Source organism: Pseudorasbora parva, chromosome 23, assembly GCF_024679245.1.
Source record: "Pseudorasbora parva isolate DD20220531a chromosome 23, ASM2467924v1, whole genome shotgun sequence".
Taxonomy (NCBI): domain Eukaryota; kingdom Metazoa; phylum Chordata; class Actinopteri; order Cypriniformes; family Gobionidae; genus Pseudorasbora; species Pseudorasbora parva.
Window position 1 is genome coordinate 31,959,910 of NC_090194.1, and position 24,247 is coordinate 31,984,156.

Here is a 24,247-nt window from a genome sequence, read left to right on the forward strand (position 1 = left end):
CATACAGCTGATAAACACTCAACGGCTGTCAATTTGTTTCGAACCGTTATGAATCAGATGGGCTTTGTAACGCCGTCTTTAGTGCCTTTTATGGGTCTTCTTGAGAGAGGAAATGACAATGAAGGCCTTTCTTGAGCCATCGGATTTCAACAAAAATATCTTCATTTGTGTTCTGAAGATGAACGGAGGTCTTACGGGTGTCGAGCAACATGAGGGTAAGGTACCCTTTAAAGGGATAGTTCACTTTAAAATGAAAATTCTGTCATCATTTACTCACCCTGAAGTTGTTTCTAACCTGTGTATGAATTTCTTTCTTCAGCTGAAAACAAGGGAAGATATTTTGAAGAGTGTCAGTAACCAAACAGTTAACTGGAACCATTGACTTCCATAGTATTTTTATTTTCCTACTATGTAAGTCAATTGTTCCAGATAACTGATTTGTTACTGACATTCTTCAAAATATCTTCCCTTGTTTTCAGCTGAAGAAAGAAATTCATACACAGGTTAGAAACAACTTCAGGGTGAGTAAAGGATGACAGAATTTTCATTTTAAAGTGAACTATCCCTTTAAGTAAATAGCTCTCTGTATGAATGGGCCATTGAATCACTGGTTCACTCATAATGGGTGAAAATAGGGATTCATTCAGAAATTAAACACCGTTGTGTGTTGCTCAGAGATGCATAACTGTTCTACTCTGGGTTTATAGGTAATATTTTCGTTGCAGGCAATATTTTGTCTAAATATTAACTTTTATTTATTGAGCTGATGTATAAAATAAATATATATATATATCAATATACAAAAAAATCAATGCTATTCAGGACAAAAATAACACTTGTGTGATTTTGCACTCATTACTTGTGTGATATGGCTTTTCATGATATAAATGTGTCGAAAAAAGAGCCATTTTTGCCTTGATGTCTAACTGTATTCTATAGCCTCCATCACGCAGTGAGCTGCCGTCCTGCATCATGTTCGTCTCTAAAGAACTTTATGAAATGTAAAATGAGCTACGTATGTCTGGTGCGGGGTGGGTGCGTTAATAATTTTAACACCTTATTTTCCCCCATAACTTATTCATTAAATGAACGTGTTAAATCGACAGTCCTAAATAAAATATGAACTTCATTGACTTGCACTTCAAATGCATTTGCAATTCATTTCATTAGCATTTGCATGACTTGCGTAAAAGGCCCCATCAAAATGAAACTTATTGCTTGAGTGTGCAGGGTCCCATCCATCCTAAACCAAATTGTATGACAGGGTCCTCTGGTTAGAGAGCTATCAGAGCTCTACGTGCCATGCTAAATTTAGACTGGGGAGTTCAAGGTGAAATTCTGCCCAGCACGCTTCACAAATTGACAGCCCCTGGGTGGCAGGGTTCATAGGATTGCTTTGGCTAATGATGACCCAGCATCACCTAGGCACGCCGGCAGCGTTGCACACATTCCATTTGGAAAGGACAATTTCCCAAAGACACCATTTAAACCCTCACAGAACAAACTCTCCATCTGTGATGAGATGGCAATGAAATTCAGCGAGAAACAGCCACACAGAACTCAAAAGAACTCTCTTGGGCATCTGCCTGAAATATTCAAACTCTGGATTATTAAATTCTGGCATCAAAACAAGACAGAAAAAGGAAAAAAGTTGAAAGTTCTCGTTTATGTCTCATATAAGTAGCAGATGATTCTCCAGAGGAAGAATGAATGAAGAATCTAATTAGACAATTGCTGAGTCTGACATATACAGTAATAGTGTACTGCTTTTTCTTAATATCTCAAGAGTTCTCAATTATGCTTCAATGAATTATTAATTATTCTCTTAAAATGAAACCTATCAGAGATTTATCATTCATAACTCAACAGGCTCATTGGAATTCCCAATTGTCTCATTTGAGTATTAACCTCGTCTCATTTCGATGCATTTGGCTTGCATCTGCCTTTTATCCAAATTACGACTTACATTGCATCCACGCATCCAAGGTACTCACTTTATCAGTTCATGCATTCCCTGGGAATCAAACCCATGACTTTGGCTTTGCTAGCGCCGTGCTTTACAGTTTAAGCCAGAGCTATTTGTCTGAAATGTTTCTCTTAAAATTCCTCAAGAGAAATAAAAATACCAAACAGGCACAAATTAGAGATATAAAAAATCAACAGTGATTACATAGCTCAGATCATTTGCCTAAACAGAGATTACTGCACTGTAAAAAATGATATGATCAATAAATAATGTCAATTACATTGCTTTAACTCATCAAATTAAAATCAGTTTAATGTAATTTCAGTTTAAATGACTCGAAACATCCAAGTTGATTGTACTTAAAAAATGAAGGCATCTACTTTTTTTTTTTTTTACAGTAACGCATTTGCAAACAAGGAGACTATTTGTTTTGTCAAAAGAGACACATTTAAAGAGATTTCTAGCAGAAGACATGCACGTGAAGGCCCTAATCTACAGGGTGATGGTGGTGTTTGTGTGTTGCTGATCCCTGTGCGTGAGTTCAGACGTCACAAACAAACTCCAGCAGGGTGATCTTCTCACTCCGACCGCTCAGCACGCTGATGCTCTCACCTCCACATGATTTAGATTATGCTCTCTCACACACACATGCACATGCACCGGGAGCGACAGATGTCTTACACATGCTCACTGAGACGCCCCCACACACACACACACACACGCATACGCTCGCCTTTCACATGCTGCATGCGTTCGGTGCCATGTTCAGCCATTTACCTTAGATGTCTGAGTCACAAAGACTTTTGTTACATTTTCCTACATGCTTTTTGATGCTAAACTGCACTTTGAGAGTGCAGCTAACCTTATATGATCATACGGCCCTTGTAAAGAATCATTCACGTTTATTTCGGAGAATCTGCTGTGGGGTGAGACGTCACACAGAACATCCACTCAGAGCTCCACCACCACAACACGGGAAAGGGTGGGCGTGGAGGGGGCTAATCGTGCCACTGCACTGGGGGGTCAGGAAGCACATTTGAGTGCATTTCCTGTCATAACAGGAAGGGTCCAATGGCTTCCCCTGCACAATGGCTTTGCCTCGGTTTCCGGCCCTATGCTGGTCATTCAAGGGGGTGGAGACAGGTGGGAGGGGGGTAGGAAATATAGATGACAGGCAGCCATTTATCCTGAGCCCTGAGCTGTTGTCCATTTGAACACTAAAGCATTGTTCAGAAGTGAAGGACAACACGTAAAGCAACCGAGTGAACACTTAACCTTTTTTTATTGAAGCGCTCTACTGATAAAACCTCTGAGAAAAATACACAATTTATTGAGTCAAAAATAACAGTTTTTTTAATGAATGTTCTTTTTGCTGTATAGAGTTCCTGAGCTGGCTAAAGTTTTTGACGTTAGTGGGCCTTCAGATTAGCCTTTTGGTTTCCATTTAAAAAAAAAAACTTTTTCAAGATTTACTTTACGCATTTCATTTAATAGTAAAATTCCATCAAATAAATAATTTAAATTAATAAATGCAGCTTTGGCCAGCATTGAAGATTTTTTTTTATCTTACCAACCAAGTGTAGATCTGAGTTGTTCATTTCAAAGCTTTTACCTAATATGGCTATTCAGTATTAAATTCAGAATAGAAGTTGAATTTTGACATTGTATTGAGGTAGCAAAAAGGATGCAGAATTAAAATGTGCATTATAACTCACATTACAATGTGAGTTCTGATAAAAGTTTCGAATTCAATTAGATCTCCCAGAATATGTTGTCTGTATTGAATGTTCCCGTCATTCCGTTTCAACTTGAGTTTAACTGAGTCCACGCTGACGGCATCGAGTTCAATTCTCAGGGATATGTGCCGGTTATTAGCGCATTAAGAGCTAGCGCTCTGGTGGTATGACCTGCAGCTATCAGTGTTAGCCATGAAATTGAATAGTTCCTGCTCCCAATCATGATCTCACATTTGGCCCTGTGCTGGAGTTCATGCACAACACATGCCCAGGATAAATACATGGTTAGGATAAATAAAATAAAATGTATGCTAAAAAAATGATGAAATGAAATAAATCAAGTGAACCCAAAGTCACTACCCCAAAACTATCAGGACACAGAAACCGTGGTTGGATGAGGAAGGTAAGAGGTTGATGTGCTTCATAAGTGTTGTCAGATGTGGCTACAGATCCTGCCTGTCTAATTGCTCGGGTGAGTAATAAGTTGGAAGCTCTCGTTGTGGTGAATGACACACCCGCTGGTGCAGGCACGGTTTCCTCCACTCCATTACAAACCTCAATTATTCACACTCTCCACATCTTATCATCTAATGCAAGAGCAAAGCATTTAATACTGCAATTAAAGAAGTATTAAAAACAGCAATTATGATGATTTAGGACAATTATATTTCACATTCACACACTAAGATGGAACACACATGGGCAAAACTACAGCAGCCATGCAGTCCGGAGTGAGAATCCAGCTTGTGAGTGTCTTGTGACGCTGTTGTCAGAAGCTACTGGCACTTCCTTAAGTGATGCATACTGTGTGTGTGTGTGTGTTTGTGTGTGTGTGTGTGTGTGTGTGTGTGTGTGTGTGTGTGTACTTGTTTATATTACTTTGTGGGGATGTCACAATGTAATATAAACCTGAGATCACCTACGTTGTGGGGTCCAGCCAGCGGTCCCCAAAATGTAAATGGTTTTGTAAACATAGTAAATAATGTTTTTTTTTGAAAATGTAAAAATGCAGAATGTTTCCTGTGATGGTAGGTTTAGGGGCAGGGGCAGTGGAGGGTGATAGAATATACAGTTTGCACAGTGTTAAATCCATTACGCCTATGGAAAGTACCCACAATTCACAAAAACCTAACATGTGTCTGTGTGTGTGTTAAAGATATATTACATGTCTGTGAAATGAGCGCCACATCTCCATTCTTTCCATCCAGATAGCATCTCTTTTACCTGTCTGTTGCGTTCGTCCATTATCCGCGCAATCTGAATCTTTTTCCTCCCCATTATTTCGGCCTGGTATTCCTTCCTATTCCAAAATTACTGTCCACACTCGTCTTCCTTCCTCTCTCTTGCTCTTGCTGTCCGATCCTCAACGCAGTCTTTCCTCTTTGCTTGTTCCTCTTATTTCAAAGACTCCGGCATCCGTTCCTGAACAGACAAGACAGAAAGAGACAGATTTTATCACAGACGTATCACTCAGTGCTTGAATGTGGGAAGAAAAGGAGTGTTTGGTTAACAGTGTACAAAATCAGAAGCAAAAAACTGTATTTTGAAATTTAGTCTTGCTTTAAAATATTAAATCAGTATATATATATATATATTATATTATTATTATTAAAAAAATATTATTTTCGAAGTACATTGATTATTTATATATATATATATATAAATAATCAATGTACTTCGAAAATAATATTTTTCAATAATACATTGTACATAGTACATTGATTATTTATATATATATATATATATATATATATATATATATATATATATATATATATATATATATATATATATATATAAATAATCAATGTAATATGCAATGTAATACTTCGAAAATAATATTTTTTTCCCGGAGAATATCTGGAATTAAAGGCACAATATGTAGTTTTTTTTGCCACTAGAGGTCGTAGTTTGACGATGCCTTGATTTGGCGGAGCTTTTATTATACCACAGTCACTTCTTCCGCTCATGTGTTTGTGTGGTAACGCAGCGCTGTTTTTATCATATTACACACATTTGAGTGTGTTGAAAGTTATGACATAATGCTACGTTTGCTCGACGGCTCTTATGAGACACTTGTTGAACACTACAGTAAGCTAGAGCGATACAAAAATCTGGGGTGTTCTGGGTTTTTTAAAGTAATTAAAAATATTCCGGTCCCTTAGAAAAGAGTATGTCCAATAGAAAGTAATTTAGGAAGCACTTACTTAGATGGAATGGCATAACAGATGGCATAACTAGGTTTCATTACTGATACAGGGTTGACATAAACCCTATGATGTCCCCTGCCCTCAGAGAGCAAAAGTACCTGGTTGAAAAGCAACTCGTACAAGAGGAAATAAAACTCAAGGGCAACCCGCAATGCAAATGAGAGAAAGCAGTGAGCTTTGGGGAGGAGAGGTGAAATGTTCACACTCACAAGAGGGACGGAAAGCATGTGGCTGGCATAGAAACTGTAAATCAGCAGCAGAGATCTTCTAGGGTCAACGGCTTCTCTTCACTTAAACATGGTCAACAACTTGGCAATGCATGCTTCAAGATGTGACCTTTTGATTATGCTTCAAGGCGACCGATGAAAGCCAGAGATATGTGAAGGATTTAGGAAGGAGGGATGGAAAAATCAGATGATAGGCCTACATCAGAAGAGGAAGTTACAGGAATGTTGTGACAGCTTTTCATTTGAATTTGAAAAGCATACCGAACGATAAAAGCCTCGGCAGGCTCTGCTCGGACAAGAGAGGACGCCAAAAAAAAAGGAAACTTACTGTAAATTCAAGACAGCAGGATCAAATACTGAGTTTTTGGCACAGGTAAAAACTGCAGTCAATGTGAATTTCATTTGGACTTTTATGGATCCAGTTATTTGTGCAAAAACACCATTGTGCTCAAGATCTACATCTACCTTATCCAATTTAGCTTATAGCATGATGGACGTTCACCCAGTGAGCAAAACCTTACGTAACTAAGCTGTTCAGGACATGTAATCCATTAAACCCGGACTCAAAGATTTCCCTTTAGCCACTGGGCCGATGATGTCCAGCTCACTCATCTCCAACTAACCGATCGGTCTTCTTATGCGAAGCGGTTTCATTTCAGTATTAGCGTCTTGTACTGTGGTGTACATTGTGTCTTGTTTCACTAAAGTCCTTTATGCAGATAAGCAGCAATATTTCAGCAGAGTCAATCACAATAAAGAATCCAAATTATTTTTATATTATGGTTTATATTATAAATAACTAAATTTGCAACTTTTTGTACAATTCTACAAAATATTATAAATATGGAGTTGAAGATAAATTGTAAATTATATTTATTATATATTATAATTATATTAAATATTGATAATAATATGATATTATATTCCTTACATAATCAGCTTCCAGTATCGGACCACTGGCAATACTTAGTTCGTCCATTATGCGCGTAATCTGAATCTTTTTCCTCCAGAGATATGTGAAGGATTTAGGATGGCAATCATACATAGAATGGATGCTAAAATGTACACAAAAAAATGATATTAAATAATATTAATATAAAAAATAAAAATAAGAAAAATAAATAAATACTACTAACAATTAGCTTTCAATGTTAGTCCAATGCCAAAAATGTACCAATAATTAAGAAGCTAATACTGGGAAAGAACACAACACAACACAACACAACCTGATTCCAAAATCGGATCAAAGCCAAGCAGTTTTAAGGAGGGAACTGCCAGGTAAACAGCGAAATAGTGAACATGCACTCGGCTAAAACCCCGCAGGAACTGGACATGTCGAGGCAACATGGCTTAGAGGTCAAAGATGCTAGTGTGTTTACCCATGTGACGGAAATATAAAGACGGAGAGAGACAGGCGTAGGAGGAGCTGCTGTGTTACTTGAGTAGGAGGGAGGGCGGCCCAGTGCCAAGAAACCAGGAGCAGGGATCTCCAGAGAGTAATGTGCAACATTAAGTCACTTTGTTAATCTGCCTCTCTGTTTCTCCCGAGGGCAGCGGGAGAGGACAGATATCTCCTCGCCCTGTGAAGAGCGGCATGGTGCCACCGAAATAAAACAGCGCTGAGATAACACCAAGATATGACTGAGACAGTCTCCTGAGGGGCCATTAGACCCAGGACAACTTCCAGAGAAGGGCAGAAAGGCCTCCTAGCAAACCCGTTGCAAATTAGCTGTGTTAAAAGGGCAACCTGAAGGGGAATGTGTCGTTCATGCCAACATAAGCCAAAAACTTTGTACAAGTCCTGTGTGTAACCATACAGTCAATTAAAACACGCCGCAGAGCAGCAAATTAGCATCTAGTGTCTAGTGTTTAGCGCACATGCTCATCACCACAATGCATAGCAAACCTCACAGACAATGCTAATTAAATCAGATTTTACATTCATTCCATCACTATAATACCAATCAGCAAGATTTGTACATTTTCTGAAGAAAAAGTGACTAGTGCTTTCACAATGCTAATGTGTTTTTAGCATGTTGCTAAGTGTTTATTAGTGTTCTTTACTCTCTTTGGTAGTTTTAAAAAGCTTCCATGATAGTATGATAACTATAACGATAATTACAATGTTTTAGAGAATGAGAATAAGGAAGTCCACAACTACAATGAAAACGACACAGAGGAACAATCATTGGAATCATGATTTTCTTTTTTAGCTGATGAATGCTAAAAACATTGACAGCCAAGCAGAATCCATCCTGATTTAAAGAACTTGAGAAATTTAAAGCAGCAGACGCCAAAACTGCAGTGTGCGCTTATAATAAACAGAATAATATCCTGCGCTGTGTGGATGCTAATATAGTTAGCACCTCTCCTGAAGTTGCATGATTTGAGGTACATTAATGTCTGCAAACTGTGTGATGTGAGCTTAAAGCACTTAAAGTTGTTAGGGGATCTCAAACGTATTATCAAAATAATAGTGAGGCTTGCCATAGCAAGCAGCACTAATAAAGACATCAAAAAGGCAGAAACAAACAAAAGAAAATCCTCAAACTAGCATTTTTAAGAACTTGGCTAATGTTAGTTAACACAATTGAGATTGGAGCCTGTACAACTTCATTATCACCATCTTTCAGGGCATCTGAAACCCTGAAGATGTGCCAGGGAGCAGAGGAACTTGTCGGAGCATGTCGAAGCACATCCTCAGAGCTCTTGGCAGACCCCCAGAGGTGTCGGACAGCTGAAGGAAGCAGCTCTTCGCAAACAACGCCCAGCAGCTTGCACAAATGGACATAATGACAGGAAGTCTTCGCAGACTACCTCATCAGGAAGTGACATCACTGAGTAGAAACAATAAAAGATGCATCTTCCCATAAACTGCTTCACAATGTAGAAAATAGGAAGTACTAACAAATATCATCATTCTGAAGTGACTGATAAGGTTTGCTGAGATAGTTACTATCAGGGTTTGATAGCAAGCCACCACCTCTTATATATCACCTTTCAAAGCATAATATGTTAGATAGCAACTGTAATGTGTCTAAACCAATGCCATGCGATGTAAAAGTATTAAACTACTGTTCTGAGGAGGCCTTTCTTCGCACAGCTATGTGATGCGGTTGCAGTGGTAGGATATGGCAGTGTTTGGTGTAATTTTAACACATTGCTATGCGGTTATTAAGTTGTTCTGATTGCTTTTAATACATTGCTATGGTGTTCAATAGTTGCTAGAGAATTTCTATGCAGATGCAAAAGGCTTTATTTACCAACGTATGGACAGGCATACCACAATGTTGCTTAATACTTAAAGGGATAGCTCACCTAACAATATAAAATTCGGAACACATGAAGATATTTTTTAATGAAATCTTTGAGTTTTCTGTCTCTTGTCTCTATTGACAGCTATGCACCTACAACGCTTGAAAAAGTTCATAAAGAGATCATAAAACTAATCCATATGAATTGAGCGGTTCAGTCCAAATTTTCTGAATAGACTTGATCGCTTTAAATGATGAACAGATTGAATTTAGGCTTTTATTACCATATAAACATTCAAGTCGCACATCAGTTGTGGTAAACGAAAGCTCAAGCACGTTCACTTGATGTGTGAGAACCAATGACATTCCTCAAGAACCAATGAGGTTAATTCTTGTCGAGTAATTCGAGTAATTAATGACAGAATTTTCATTTTATGGGTAAACTAACCTTTAAGGTTAGGGGTTTATTCAAATATGAGCAGTAGTAATTGTGTTATTTGCTTTAACAAACACTGCCAATCAACCAACCTCATCCCCAGTAGCCTTCAAAACATGCTCAAAATGTTCAAGAACATGCATTCTGCCAGCTTTCCCCCCAGCTGTATCTCATGGAGAGGACTCTTTGGTGTCTATCAAGGGAGCTTACTATGGCTCAGAGCAGTGGCCGCCAAGAGACTGTATCAATCAGTGCCGGAATGGGGACAAGTCACTCTCCACCCCACCCTTACGGCTCGCCTCAAAACTTCCCAAGGACAAAGAGGAGACAGCGTCTGTCTTTCTCAATGAGAGCACACGAGCTGTGGAGGTTAGTCGTACCACAGAACGAGACCAGCTCCCAGACGCCCCGCTACATTCCCATATCCTGAACCCACGGTTCCTCACGGAGCACTGTGCGTGAACAGCCGTGGGCCATGTGAGTCCAGGATGATGCTCTCCGCTTAGCGTGAGATTAGAGAGATCTGGCTTTGGCTCACGTTGCAATGGTTTTGTATAGTTTTCAGAAATTCTATGTGTAAATATGAAAAATGGGAATTGTGGAATTAAATATGCACCAATTTGCATAAACCTCCACCAAAGGAACCTGAACACTGGAGACAGGTTCAGAATTCTGGTTTCATTTTGTTGACATTTTAGAGTTTATAAGAGAGGAGATTTTGGATATCTGTTTTTATCGCTCCATAAATCAGAAAATACAGTCAACAGCCAGTATGTTTATAGGAATAAAATGTTAAATATATAAAAATGTTCAATACAGTGCTGTCAAATCAATTAATCGCAATTAATCGCATATATCATAAAAGTTTGTAAATATATAATATGTCTTTGTGTGTGTATAGTGTGTGTATGTATATATATATATATATATATATATATATATATATATATATATATATATATATATATATATATATATATATATATATATATATATATATATATATATGTATTTATATATAAATACATGTACACACACACACACACACATGCTCAGTGCATGAGAAAAGTTATTTTGAAAAACTGTATTGTAAATTAAATCTACTGACACACAAAATATAAAATGTAATAAAATAAACGTATTTTAGAAGTTGTCTTTCCACTAGCCTGAAAGAAGACAAGTTATATGTAAAATAGACCAAAATGTAAAAATTTGCAAATGCCCAAAAAAACATTTCATATATAAAGTGTTTAAAGCATAAATCTCGCACAATTATATTACATGTATGCTTAAGACAAATATAACAAAATATTCGCTGAGGTTAAATAATAACAGATATTTTCTCTAAAAACAAGTTTAGCCAAGCCCGGTATGCTACACTTCATTATATGCCCAAATCAATGTAAAATCTCAAATTATGTCCCAGTTCTTTTGCAGGACTTTCAACGACCTAATTACTAAAGCTAAGCTAGCAGCTACAATCAAGCTAATAGCATCAATTCGGTTAATATTCTACCGATTAACTCTCAAAACTACGACAATGAGAGCACAAGGCACTGTGCTCATATTTGTGAGCGCATTTGCATGGCTTCCTTTTGCTGTCGAGATGTGTGTCACACAGCTGTGTTCTCTCAGTGAGTGTGCGTCGCGTTTGTGCTTCACCGCTAACCGATACCCAGTGCCAACTGAAACTCTGTGGCCATTCGTAGCCACATGCTAAGATATCACTTCTCTTTTCTGTTACATTATTTGAAATGCTCTAAATTCATGACATTAAAGACTGTGGGGCTTGATATGTGCTCATTTAATTCTACACCTTAGCTCAAATCATTTTTTTTTTTTTACTTTTGATCTATATTTTTTACACGGCAATATTCAGTTAAAAATGAAAACGTGCAGTTAGCATAACAAACACCTCTATCTGATTTTTCCCATACATTTAGATTAGTGTAACTATTAAAATATTTATTTAATAATATGGCATTCTTTCTTTGATTTGAACAAGAGTATACAAGTTATTAAATAAATAAATATGAAATATGAATTAAAATATTTAAAATAATTTTACTTTGTATAAGAGTGCAGAATGATATGAGACACAAACTCATATCAGATACTGTGCGTAGGAAATTAGTTTAATGTTGTTATACATAAATATTTGTCCATAGATAAATCTGTATCTGACCAATCAGAATCAAGTATTCTAGAAAGCTTATTCAATTTTGTACTACCCATCAAAAGTGACAGAGTTTATAATATTAAAAAAGATTTTCATTTATTACTAAAGCAGACTGTATATTATTTGCCAAGAGTAAATGCACACTTGCCCTGCTGTTAGCGGTTCATGGCTTAGACGCGGGCCTGTGATCGATATCCTTAAGTGTTTTTGTCAGGCTGCCCGACGTGGAGAAGAGATCCTGCCAGTTGGTTGGCTCTGACATCAGAGCGAGTCTCACGGCGTAGGCTGATCTCTCTGCTCTTGGCAGTGCGTACGGGACAGCGCTCTCACGCAGCAGGTGAGTGACCTGAAGAAAGCAGGTGGCCATTTCTACCGCTAATCCTGAGGTTACAACCTGAGGTTTAATATTTGATTTGGGAGGTTTAATCAAATCTTTAACCTTAAGTGTGAGCAACAGTGATTACGCCAATAAGAGGTTTTTCTAATGGATTGAGATTTGACGTAGACGTAAATATCAAAACTAGAAAGAATCACCAAACATTCTTAAGAATAATAATCTCCTATTCTCCTTGCTTTCTTAAAAATGTTCTGAGGTCAAAACTTAAGGAGAATTTTAATTATTGAGAAGAAAAGAAGAATAATCTCTTAACTTTAGAATACACTTATCCAAAATCCCCAAAGGTAAGTGGTTCAATGGATTTACTGGGTTGTTTAAATTTACATTACACAATGTATACCATTGGCTGTCTGAATACACGATTCTGATTGGTTGGAAGATGTGCATTAAAAACTTTTAAAGCACAGGTCCAAGTCAGATTAATCACCATTCTATATTAATGTGCGGCTTTTATTCAAGCACACACACATAGGTCACTCACACATACATCATTCACAGATAGCGACCGCACTGTAAACACAGCGAAATTTGTTATCAAGGCTGCCGCATGACATTTAGTTATAAAATTGATTTGCTACTGAATTGCTACATTATATTTCTCAGCAACGAGGGGGATAACCGCTGTTTTTGAAGTAATTCAACTCACATCTTCGTTGTTAGTAGAGAGAGATGCAGATAATACTCTCTCTCTCTCTCTCTCTCTCTCTCTCACCGACTCTCTCACTCACTCTCTCTCTCTCTCTCTCTCTCTCTCTCTCTCTCTCTCTCTCTCTCTCTCTCTCTCTCTCACTCACTCTCTCTCACTCTCTCTCTCTCACTCTGAATAATTAATCCAAATAAATGCTATAAATCATTCATTCAAATAAATCTAATCATACCACACTACTATATTTCATAGTCTAATTCAAAATGGCCGAAAACAACTGTTTCAAATATTGCGCTGCAAACATCAATGACAACTTTAACTTGTCAATGCTTGCAAATGACCATCGTTTAACCAGGATAATCCACGGCTAGCTGTGCCTTAAACAATTTGAATGCTTCCACTTGGTGTCAGGTGGTTCTTTGCCTCCAGGTTGTGCATTTAAATTGTTTAATGCATAGCTAGACATGGACACGAGATGCATGAGTACTCTGAAGGGACACCAATGATCAATGGTGCAAACAATAATTGTTTATAATTATGAATGAAGTGAATTTTTGCTAAATTTAGAAGCAACTATCCAAATGAATTCAAATAGGGACCTTGATTTTAATAATTATGACATTGTTTTAAAAGTGTGATGTTAGCAGGCTAAATAGTGTGCACAGTTATTATGATCATTTTGGTAATCTGCAGGCGAAAAGACGGCCTAGATGTTTTCCATCAAGTCGATCAGTGAGTCTCTGACGAGAACCGACGTACAAACACATCAAAGCCTGTTATTTTGTTCTAAAGAAGAAAGATTTATTAAGAACACTTTATTTCAAGGTGACATAGTTACATTGTACTTACTCAAATAAGTTAAGAGCAATATTAATTAACTACATGTACTTATAGAGTTATGGTTAGGCTTATGGTTTGGTTTTAGTCTAGTTACTTGTAATTATGCATCATTTTGTGTTATTACTATAGTAAGTACTAATGTAGTATGTCACCTTAAAATAAAGTTTTACAGAGAATTGCACTCAGGAAATGCAAGTCGCCCTGTAGTCAATAATTGTATCCATTCAAACTCATCTTTGATCACCAAAATGGCATATATATATATGTATGTAAAAATGTTTCCTATTAATTTTTGTATTCATGCCTTAAAAAATAGCTTGAATGCAACTCTACACCCTTGGAGCCATGAATATGCAAATGACTCAGTTACACACAGACTTGTCTACAGGTCGATTTATCAGAAAAGAAATACGTTTTATGTTTCGTTCTCTACAGCGTCGGACACATAATGGTAATTCATTTGATTAGCCTTTTGCTTGACTACGTTATCAAACAGCTAATAATGTGTTGCTAATGTAAGACAAACCATGTTCCCGTGAGACAGCGGCCTTCTAAACATCAACATCATTAGAAACGCTTTCAACATCATAGAACGTCAGTGGAAAAAGTCACATAGTTCATCCTAACATCGTGATTTACATCATATACATAATTCACTCGCTATATTGCAAAATGTAACCGATTTTTCAGATCAACAGAAAAATATACCGATATATCCTGGCTTCTCGAGACTGCTTCACAGCAGAGTTAATGATATGCTAAAAACCGCCCCCCTCGTGACGTGATTGGTTTCAAGGTAGTTTGTGACGTGAGAAACACCAGTAATTTCAAACCACGTTTTTTGGTTCACTGCAGTTTTAAGGAGAAAATACTCAGCAATGGTATTCACTTATGACTTTGCATATGGTTTGACAACAACTTCACCACAGGGGGGTCTTTAAGAACTTCTTAAAATTTAACTTAGGAATGTCCTAACTTTTCCAGCCCTAGAAGTTCACCGGCTAAATGTGCTTCACTGTTTATCTCGCACAGTGTCTGCGTCATAAGAATTGGATTTGATCTCGCAGTGGCGGGCTGGAGGTCTGGGTGTGTGTGGGTGTTTACAGCAGCATGGGAACGATCTCACGGGGAGGAAGTGACGTGGAAGCTCGGGAGCATTGTAAACCAAACCAGGATGACGGCAGCCCGACAGCAGCCACCTCAAACTCCCCCTCACAGACTTCCTCTTCCAAATACACTGCACGTGTAAATGGAGCAGAACCAAAAATAAAATGATGAACTTTCTACCTCAAACAACAAAAGCAGTGGCTAAAACTTGACAGCTCATCACAACTGAAGCGAACGCTGTTTACATTACGAGAGACAAATCTGGGGTGTTGTGGGATTTGCGACTTCAAGAAGAACTATATTTTATTTGCAGATCGCATTCTGTGACTTCAAATGCAGAACAGAGATGCTAGTCATCTGCAGACGCTCATTTTGAAAGTAAACCTCGTTGTGGGAATTGTCGGGGGGGGAAATCTGACACATAATCAAAGAACAAACTTACATGAGTCGAGCAACATTGTCAGGCCTAAAAAAGGCCGCAAACATGTACGTTTGCGACAACCAAACATGGATTGCACCCTTGTCATTTTGAGGATGGAGAAAATTTGAGGGTTTCGGCTACACTCTATATTTAAGCAAAATGGCACGATATATGTCTTAAAGGGATAGCTCACCAAAAAAAGAGAATTCTGTCACTCACCATACTCACCATCATGTTGGTCATAACCTGTCTGACTTCAAGCAACATTTGACCCCATTGACTTTCATTGTGTGTTGTGTTCCACAGAATAAAGAAAGACGTACAAGTTTGGATCAATATAAGGGTGAGTAAATGATGACAGAATTTTTTATTTTTGAGTAAACTATCCCTTGCTTTTCAGCAGATATTTTAAATCCTTATTTTATTAAGCCAATTATAGTAATTAGCACTCTTCCGCTAGACAATCTAGTCCCTGACATGTAGACTAAGGTCAATACTCGAATGCTGCAGTAGCTGGTAAACAGGTGTTTCACGTCATTTTAGTGTGAATTGACCGCTGTGTATACTAACCGGCTTCCCGAAATCAAAGTATTCAGTTAATAGGCACACAAAGAATGGCTTCCGCTGTCAAGATATTGATCAGCTGGGCTTCTGTAAGACCTCAGGAGGTCAAGAATGTCCATTTGTCCTTTTGGAAGACACCTGGCTTGGGATTCTCCCTGAAGACACTGTTTGAAACCTAGATGTCACAGACTGAATCAGGAGCTCAAGAAACCTGCTGACTGTCCTGTTAATGGGAATAACTGGACAGGATTCCAGTGGTGCGCTACAGTGGATGCAGTATATGTTACCTTAGAGCCGACAAGTCACATTTTAAATACTTTAACTAACCTCAGTCTAAACTATGAACACATGATCCACTAAAAATATCCCCCAACGCACGCGTCGAGCGGGGGGGTGGCTCGCTGATTAACGCTATATACGGCACACCGTACAAAGAGTTCTCTGTGCGAAACCTACTCACTGGAGGATGTAACACGGTGAATTGAGCATTTTACACCAGTGACAAAGATAGATTAAACGGGGGGGAAAACCTGATGTTTTTTTTGTGGCAAAATCAAGTTGTGCCAAAAAACTGCTTTGAAAGCAAGATCAGCAAAACCACAGACCAGGAGAGCTTAGGTTTCATTTATACATATGCATAGTGCAAATGAATGAACATTCTTCATTTACAACGAATCCATAAATATTATATATCTGTATATATTATTCAAAACACAATATATATATATAAAAATACACTATCATTCAGAAAATAACAAAAATACAGTAAAAACAGAAATATTATTGTATTTAAATTTGACTGGTATCTATTTGAATACATTTCAAAATGTAATTTATTTAATCTGAGTTTTCAGAATGATTCTTCAGTCACTATTACATTTTTTTATAGTTCACATTCATAAAACTGTGGGAAATTAAACTGATGTTTTCATTGTGGTACAATTTAGCATAACAAAAATAACTCAGAAAAAAATCTAATAAATTATGATTAATAATAGTACAAAAAAAAAAAAAAAAAAAAGAGAGATATTTTTAATATGTTGATTTATTGCTCAAGAAACATTTCGGATTATTATAAATGACGAAAACACGTGCTGCTAAATGACATGCTGCTTCAAATTTTTGTGGAACTCATGATACAATTTATTTCAATACTTTTTTTAAAACTTTTTTTTTGATGAATTTAAAGTTCAAAAGAACAGCATTTACTTAAAATCAGCATTTAGTAAAAATCTCTTGTAACAAATCTTACTTTACTGTCACATTTGATTGTGTCCTTGCTAAATAAAAGTATTACTTTATTTTTTTTAAAACCCTTTTAATATATATATATATATATATATATATATATATATATATATATATATATATATATATATATATATATATATATATATATATATATATATATATATATATATATATATATATATAAAGTATATTTATAAGAAATTAGTTTAGAAATATATTTTGACAAAATTTACGAGTCAGCATTAAAAAACCTGGCTTTTATAAGGACACTGTTCAGTTTTTCAAATGTCTTCATTCAGCAGTTATAATCAGCCCAGCTGTTTTTCGAGAAAGATGATGGTGACATACTTTTGAGGTTTTGCTGCGTTTCACTCAGTGGCTAATGAAGAAAACCAAGAAAAGTGGCATGGAGGTCTGACCAGCACCCAGACCACCCAGCAGGATAACCTACACGACTCATATACGGACTGCGTTCATCTCCATAAATACACTGCTACTAACTGTTAATAACACAATTAAAACTTCTCCCCCAAACTGCAGTTAATATCTTAATGCGAAAAACCGCAGAAGTTCTTACAGGCCTATCTTAACATTTAAATCCAGAGGTTTTTGGATGGTTGGCTTTTTAAAAATACATCACTGTTAGTTTTGCTTATTAATCATCTTCTCACAATTAAGTGACTCTTCGCGCAGCTTGTGTTCATGAAAACACATCGGCTGCTGTCATGATTTACAGCTGTTAAGTTGTCATCATTCACCGGTAACTAATGCAATCGCATGTCAGGTTTGTAGTTTCCTGATGGCAATAAACAGTTGAAGTGTGCCATTCTTTGAGAGGCACATTGCAGAGGCTCAGTGCATGGCACACGTTTCCTGTTTGTGTACGAGTATTTCACCTCTAAAGCATCATGAATCATGTGCATGTGTTCCTTCTTGCAGCCCTTTCCATACTAACAACACTTTCACAAAAAGGGCATAATGAGTGTTATTAAGTATAGGGAGGCGCATTAGGCTTTCCTGGATCACATTTTGCCCTTTGGCCATTATTACTGTACAAGCACCAGTGGAAAGCACTCCTCTCATCTAAACTGCTGCCGTTTCACCTAGGGAACCCCATCCTGGATATCCCAGGTTAACTGTAAAGCCATTGGTTTCAGTAAGCGCTGCCATGTAAAATAACTTGTTTACAGTTCTCCAATTACCACAGCGGGGTGTAAATAGAGATGCTATTCACATAATTACACCATTTTGGAAAAGATGTTTGTTTAGTGTTACCTAAACCAATCCGGACAACATTTAAAAGATGTATTTAAAAAAAAACAAAAAGCATAGGCCTACTGCCAATGCACAATTACAAACTATAGGGTATATTTCAATCGCTTAGACATGTCTATTCTGTTTTATTACTTCACTATAAAAAATTATTTTAAAAAAAGTTACCTGGTTGCCTTAAAATTTTCATTAAAATGAAACATTGTAGTGAACATTTTTGAGAATCAACAACCTTTATTCAAATATTATTAACAGATCTTGTAAGCATATTGGGTAATTGTGTGGGTTTTATTTGTGATGGCGCAGTGAAATTGTACTGTTTTCATGATTTATCACTTTTTTTATGCGGTTCAGATACAAATATTTTGAGTTTATATTTATTAAACCAATTTCCTTTGTTGTATCAACTCAAATTTTTAATTTCAATAAACTCAACATTTTAAGACAACCAGGTTACTTACTTTTTTAAGTTTAACCAACAAAAATATTTTACAGTGTTGCTTTACTATTCCACTCTTAAAAACAAAGGTTCTTTCTGGATCCAATAACATGGAAGCTTTCCATTCTACAAAAGGTTCTTTAGATAATGGCTTTTCTTTGGCATCTCTGTGAGAAAAAAAGTAGAATTTCTATTCTATTCTAACATATACTTAAACTATCCTCTCATTATTACTTGAAAAACTATTCTAGTGTATACTATTGCATTACTTATACTATTCTATATTACACTGCTTATTAAACAAAACTATCCTATTCCATAGTATAACTGATTCTACTGTATTAATCAAACATACTAATGATAAGCAAAAGCTTCTAGTAGACAGTTCAACTTACTTTGTAATGCATGAGTGTGTCAGGTCCAGACAGAGAGCGTGCGCGCGCTGGTGTTAATGGTCAGACACGCGCCGGTCCAGAACTCCTCACGCGCACTCCAAATCCAGAACCGCGTCAAAGCGCTTCATGTGCGCGTCAATGTGAGAATGATGACAGAACTCCGCGTCTCTCTTTGGCTTCGACACATGCGGCGATGGAAAGCGTCTTTTAAATAACGGGGGAAAACAACTGAAGATGTCCAGAGTTGTCCTGGATAGATGAGTGGTGTTTGAGATCTCCTCTAGTTTACTGACACGATCCTCACGAGCGTCTGTTCGTCACACAGGAGAGAGAATCATTCTCTCTCGCTCTCGCTTTGTAAAGTGGGCGGGACTAACGCGTACAGTAACACACCAGTCCACACTGCCAGTGCGTGACGCGACGCGTCCCACACTAGAACGCGTCGCGTCGAGTGTACAGACGTGAGAGCTCACAGCAGATTAAACGTTCGGTTTACAATTATTCCACCTTAAGTGGAAATCTGTTTTTCACTTTGTCCACTTATTTGAACGGAAACTTAGCTACTGTACACACAATTTCGATGTGACTATTTTTTATATTTATTTATTTATCTCTCTAAAATAAAAATATGAAAATTTAAACGGCAAAAAAGTTAAACTTGTTTAAAGAAAATAAAATATTCTTACCAGTCACTTGCTCATAACCTTTAGTTTCAACTTCACTATCTTCTCCCTCTGAATCTTCACTTCTTTTGTGTCTCCATCAAATGGGTTTCTGAGGCTTCGTTTGGCACCTAGAAAAATGAAATATTAATCAAATTGAATGAATTTGGCTATTCGTCTGGGGATAATAAGTGAACGTCAGAAATGCACATTAAAACGCATCAGGGAAGTTTACAGACGGGCGGCAGAACACGCGTGACTCATTACCGCACACTAGCGGCCGGTTTGTGTATTACACCTCAACACACTTACCATATATCCTTCAATAACCATAGCACCCCGATCAGAGGGCTTATGTATTTGTTCATTCAGCTGAGACAGAGCCTGTTAAAGATTTTTTTTTTTTTAAAGTTTAGTCTCATCATCTCGATAGCTGAGCATTAGGAGAGAGCGGAAACAGAGTTCAACCGCTCTTGTCCAAGAAAAGCTATGTGCGTGTTTTAATAGACACAGAACACTGACAACCCTTTACCTTTCCAACCCCTTTCCTGGCAGGGCACTAATGCTGACACTCACAAAGGAACATGGGCGCTCTCAGGGGCCATGTTTTTCATTGAACAATTTCCCCCAGAGCTGCCAAGTGCGGGTAAGGGTAAAACATCCATGTGAAGTTTAGAAATCCTTTGAGCTTCATCTTATGTGTCTGTGAAGCTTTGGTTGTCATTATTAGGATTTTGCAATTGTTTATGTTTTCTAAGATCTTTGCATTTCCATGAAATGCTTGATCCCTTTACATCAAGATGAACAGAGATGCAGCACACATTTTAAAGTCACCATGAAATCAAAATTGTCTTGTTTTTTATGGAATATTAGAGTGTTTATTATAAATGATTTATCTGTGCACATCATTATTCATTTATTTTAATTCATGTCCGTAGTATTTAATCAACATATCTTCCCTCTTCTCTCTCTCTCTCTCTCTCTCTCTCTCTCTCTCTCTCTCTCTCTCTCTCTCTCTCTCTCTCTCTCTCTCTCTCTCTCTCTCTCTCTCTCTCTCTCTCTCTCTCTCTCTCTCTCTCTCTCTCTCTCTGATGACCTGTTTACTGGCGTGAGGGCAGGGCAACCTGTCACTAACATGAGATCGACCAATAGCAAACCACAACCACCCAATCAATTCCCAATAGACAAAATCAAGTCCCGCTCTACATTTATCTTGTTCCAGAAACTGTTTCACTCGGATATAAGCCACAACAGGGAAGAAAACACTATCAAAACTTCCATTTCATGCCAACTTTAACTGCTTTCAAAGAGAGAGTCAGTCAAAAGATAAAATAAACAGTCTGTCTTCAAGCACAGTTTTTCTTTTTAGAAGAAAAAAAATGTCCTGTTTTAAAGCAAATAATAGGTTTGCGCTGAAAAGACAATTCTCTTTACCTAAAACCTTTTTGGATAGAATATTTTTGAGCACATCTTTCTGTATTAATTATTATAACTGAAAAAAATTATACAGCTTTGGAAAGAGTGGTGATGAGAGTCACATGATGAATCAAAGCTCGTCACAAGCAGCTTTTAGGAGGACAATACTAATATATAAGGTGCACAGTGTCATTCACACAAACACTAAACACCATAACTATACAGTTTTAATAAAATGCATAAAATTAATTTAACAACATAACATAAAACCCTAATGTACATAACCGATTAGAAAAAAACTAAGAAGAAACAGTTATATCAAATTTGAAGCGTCACGCCGGGAATTCTGGAAATGTCAATTAGCGTTTTTTTCATTGTAAATTACACTTTTGTTCTTTTTCATGTCCAAAAACTTAAATTTAACGGTATTTTACTGTAAAATTACATTAAATGTAAGATAAGATCTATTACAGTTATTCACCATATATAGTATGGAAACTTCCTGTTAACCACTTAACTGTTTTTAACTGAAGGATTTTTACAGTCTTTTACCGTTAACATTTAAACCATTTTTTACCGTGAGTGTTTGTGCTAAAATATATATCACAATGCAACTATGTTGTGTTTAGTTTCAGTGAGTTTACATGACACTGTTTTCAACTAAATACTGAAAACTTTTTATGTGTTTTGGTTGTTCATTCACACAATATTGGCGTTTTCTCATTAATCTCTGTGTATTTAAGACCTCAGTTTCCCCAGTTCTTGGTTCAGTTTCATATTTGAATTATGAGGTTGTGTTGTATATTTGCTGTTTCTCCTGAGATTTTTCATTAAAGACAAATGTTTTTCTAGATTTCCCTCTTCGTTGTGCGCAGCCACATGTTAAGGCAACTGTGCTGCAGAATTATTTACCAAAATTACCAAGGACTTTTTAGTAAGAATCTCAGGCTATTCGTGTCTAACCCTATTTATGTGTTTGCCTTTGTTGCTGAGCTCACAGCTAGACACCTATAGTCCACAAAATATAAGCATGCTTTCTTTTGTTGTAGCTCATACTCTGGTTTCACTGGGGGATACCTAGCGTGCAAAACTCGCTGCAAATCATTTCACATTATGTGTCTCACCTGACGAGTTCTCAGGCACTGATGTCTCTAAAGCTGCCTTAAAGGCATGTCCTCTCTGAGTATGTTACATTATACCTATGCTTACAGGTATGCTTTTAAAAAAATATATCTCATATTACACTACATTATGAAACAAATGTTACATTTACGATGTTGCATGAAAAGTTAAAACCCATAGAAGTACATATAGAATCAAACAAAAGGAAAATTAATAAATCAATCAGAGGCTTTATACCTATTATATTCATATATATATATATATATATATATATATATATATATATATATATATATATATATATATATATACACACACACACATACACTCTCCTAACCTAAAGGATTATTAGGAACACCTTTTCAATTTCTCATTAATGCAATTATCTAATCAACCAATCACATGGCCGTTGCTTCAATGCATTTAGGGGTGTGGTCCTGGTCAAGACAATCTCCTGAACTCCAAACTGAATGTCAGAATGGGAAAGAAAGGTGATTTTAGCAATTTCGAGCGTGACATGGTTGTTGGTGCCAGACGGGCCGGTCTGAGTATTTCACAATCTGCTCAGTTACTGGGATTTTCATGCACAACAATTTCACAAAGAATGGTCTGAAAAGGGAAAAACATCCAGCATGCGGCAGTCCTGTGGGCGCAAATGCCTTGTTGATGCTAGAGGTCAGAGGAGAATGGGCCGACTGATTCAATCTGAGAGAAGAGCAACTTTGACTGAAATAACCACTCGTTACAACCGAGGTATGCAGCAAAGCATTTGTGAAGCCACAACACACACAACCTTGAAGCTGATGGGCTACAACAGCAGAAGACCCCACCGGGTACCACTCATCTCCACTACAAATAGGAAAAAGAGGCTACAATTTGCACAAGCTCACCAAAATTGGACAGTTGAATACTGGAAAAATGTTGCCTGGTCTGATGAGTCTCGATTTCGGTTGAGACATTCAGATGGTAGAGTCAGAATTTGGCGTAAACAGAATGAGAACATGGATCCATCATGCCTTGTTACCACTGTGCAGGCTGGTGGTGGTGGTGTAATGGTGTGGGGGATGTTTTCTTGGCATACTTTAGGCCCCTTAGTTCCAATTGGACATCGTTTAAGATTAATTAATTACTGGACTTTAGCGTGTGAATTAATTACGCAAAAAAATAAATAACAATTTTAACCACACTTATTTTTGCACCACTGAACGTTTTTCAATGAATGAGTTTCGACGGACCGATTATACTGGAACACCAACTAGCGCTCGCTCCGGAGTCACGTCAACAACAAACCATAGTGAACATGAACGAAGAAGCTGATGAGATCGCTTTGCTTGGCCCCATGGATGGGAAATTTTGTTTTAAAAAACGAAATGATGGAAGCTTCGACAAGAGCATGGTTGTGTGCAAGCTATACAACAAGGAATTTGCGTATCACCACAGCACATCGAGCCTCAAATATCCCAAATATATATAATACAATATTTTTAATATAATAAAAAATTAGATCAATTTTTGTAATAGAGCCCTGGCTCTAATATATATTATATATATATATATATATATATATATATATATATATATATATATATATATATATATATATATATATATATATATATATATATATATATATATATATATATATATATATTATGGCCGGGACTCTATTAAAAAAATGTATCTAATTAATTAGAGGCTTTGTAATTA

The 24,247-nt window shown here is 36.9% G+C and overlaps 1 protein-coding gene across 4 annotated transcripts in view; it reads right to left on the reverse strand.

Annotated features, from left to right (window-relative positions):
* Positions 1-24,247, reverse strand: part of mef2ca (myocyte enhancer factor 2ca) — a 54,629-nt gene that overhangs the window by 24,840 nt on the left and 5,542 nt on the right. Inside the window, exons 2-3 of one of the 4 annotated variants that reach the window (XM_067434051.1) lie at positions 20,027-20,133; positions 4,927-5,124 (exon numbers count right to left, since the gene is read on the reverse strand). In XM_067434051.1, the coding sequence (XP_067290152.1) occupies positions 4,927-4,980 (54 nt within the window). In that variant the 5' untranslated portion in view covers positions 4,981-5,124; positions 20,027-20,133. Of the gene's footprint in view, positions 1-4,926; positions 5,125-19,340; positions 19,692-20,026; positions 20,134-24,247 lie in introns of those variants that run through there. The other 3 variants (XM_067434050.1, XM_067434052.1, XM_067434053.1) reach the window with 3 other exon arrangements.